General features: G+C 56.5%; 1 protein-coding gene across 1 annotated transcript in view; it reads left to right on the top strand.

Annotated features, from left to right (window-relative positions):
• Positions 1–65: 65 nt before the first annotated feature.
• Positions 66–504, top strand: part of LOC113980170 (ubiquitin carboxyl-terminal hydrolase 48-like) — a gene marked incomplete at its 5' end in the record, with an annotated part of 1,235 nt that continues 796 nt past the window's right edge. Inside the window, one exon of the mRNA XM_027707403.1 lies at positions 66–227. Within this exon, the coding sequence (XP_027563204.1) occupies positions 66–227 (162 nt within the window). The remainder of the gene's footprint in view (positions 228–504) is intronic.

Below are 504 nucleotides of genomic sequence, written 5' to 3'. Positions count from 1 at the left end.
CCTCTGGGATACGGGGAACTTGTGTTTATTCCCAAATAACTTGATCTGCTTGGGTTTTGCCTCCTCTCCAGGCCAACGGTGGCACAAAACGCCAGAAGCTCTCCCAGCAGAGCTACATCACCTACCAAAAACAGGGAATCAGGAGGAGCACCCGGCACAGGAAGGTCCGAGGGGAGAAGGCCCTGCTGGTGTCGGCCAACCAGACCCTGAAGGAGCTGAAAATACAGGTGGGGGGGAGATCCTACCAGGAATGAGGGAAACCCATCAAACCAGGAATGTGGGGGGGGAGGAGAAGGGTCTGAAATCCCACATGGGGTCAGATTGAGGTGGGGCAGGGTGGGAATTGGGGCGAGGGTGTTGGGTTGGGAATTGGGGTGGGTTGTGTTGGGGGGGGCTGTGTTGGGGTGAAAATCAGGGTGGGGTTGTGTTGGGGTGGAATTGAGGGTTGTGTTATGGCGGGAATTGGGGTGGGAAATTGGACTATGGGAGTTGGAGAGGGAGGGT

This window comes from Neopelma chrysocephalum, unplaced genomic scaffold (genome assembly GCF_003984885.1).
Source record: "Neopelma chrysocephalum unplaced genomic scaffold, ASM398488v2 Primary Assembly neopelma1_92861, whole genome shotgun sequence".
Classification (NCBI taxonomy): domain Eukaryota; kingdom Metazoa; phylum Chordata; class Aves; order Passeriformes; family Pipridae; genus Neopelma; species Neopelma chrysocephalum.
This window is presented reverse-complemented; position numbering and strand designations above follow the sequence as displayed.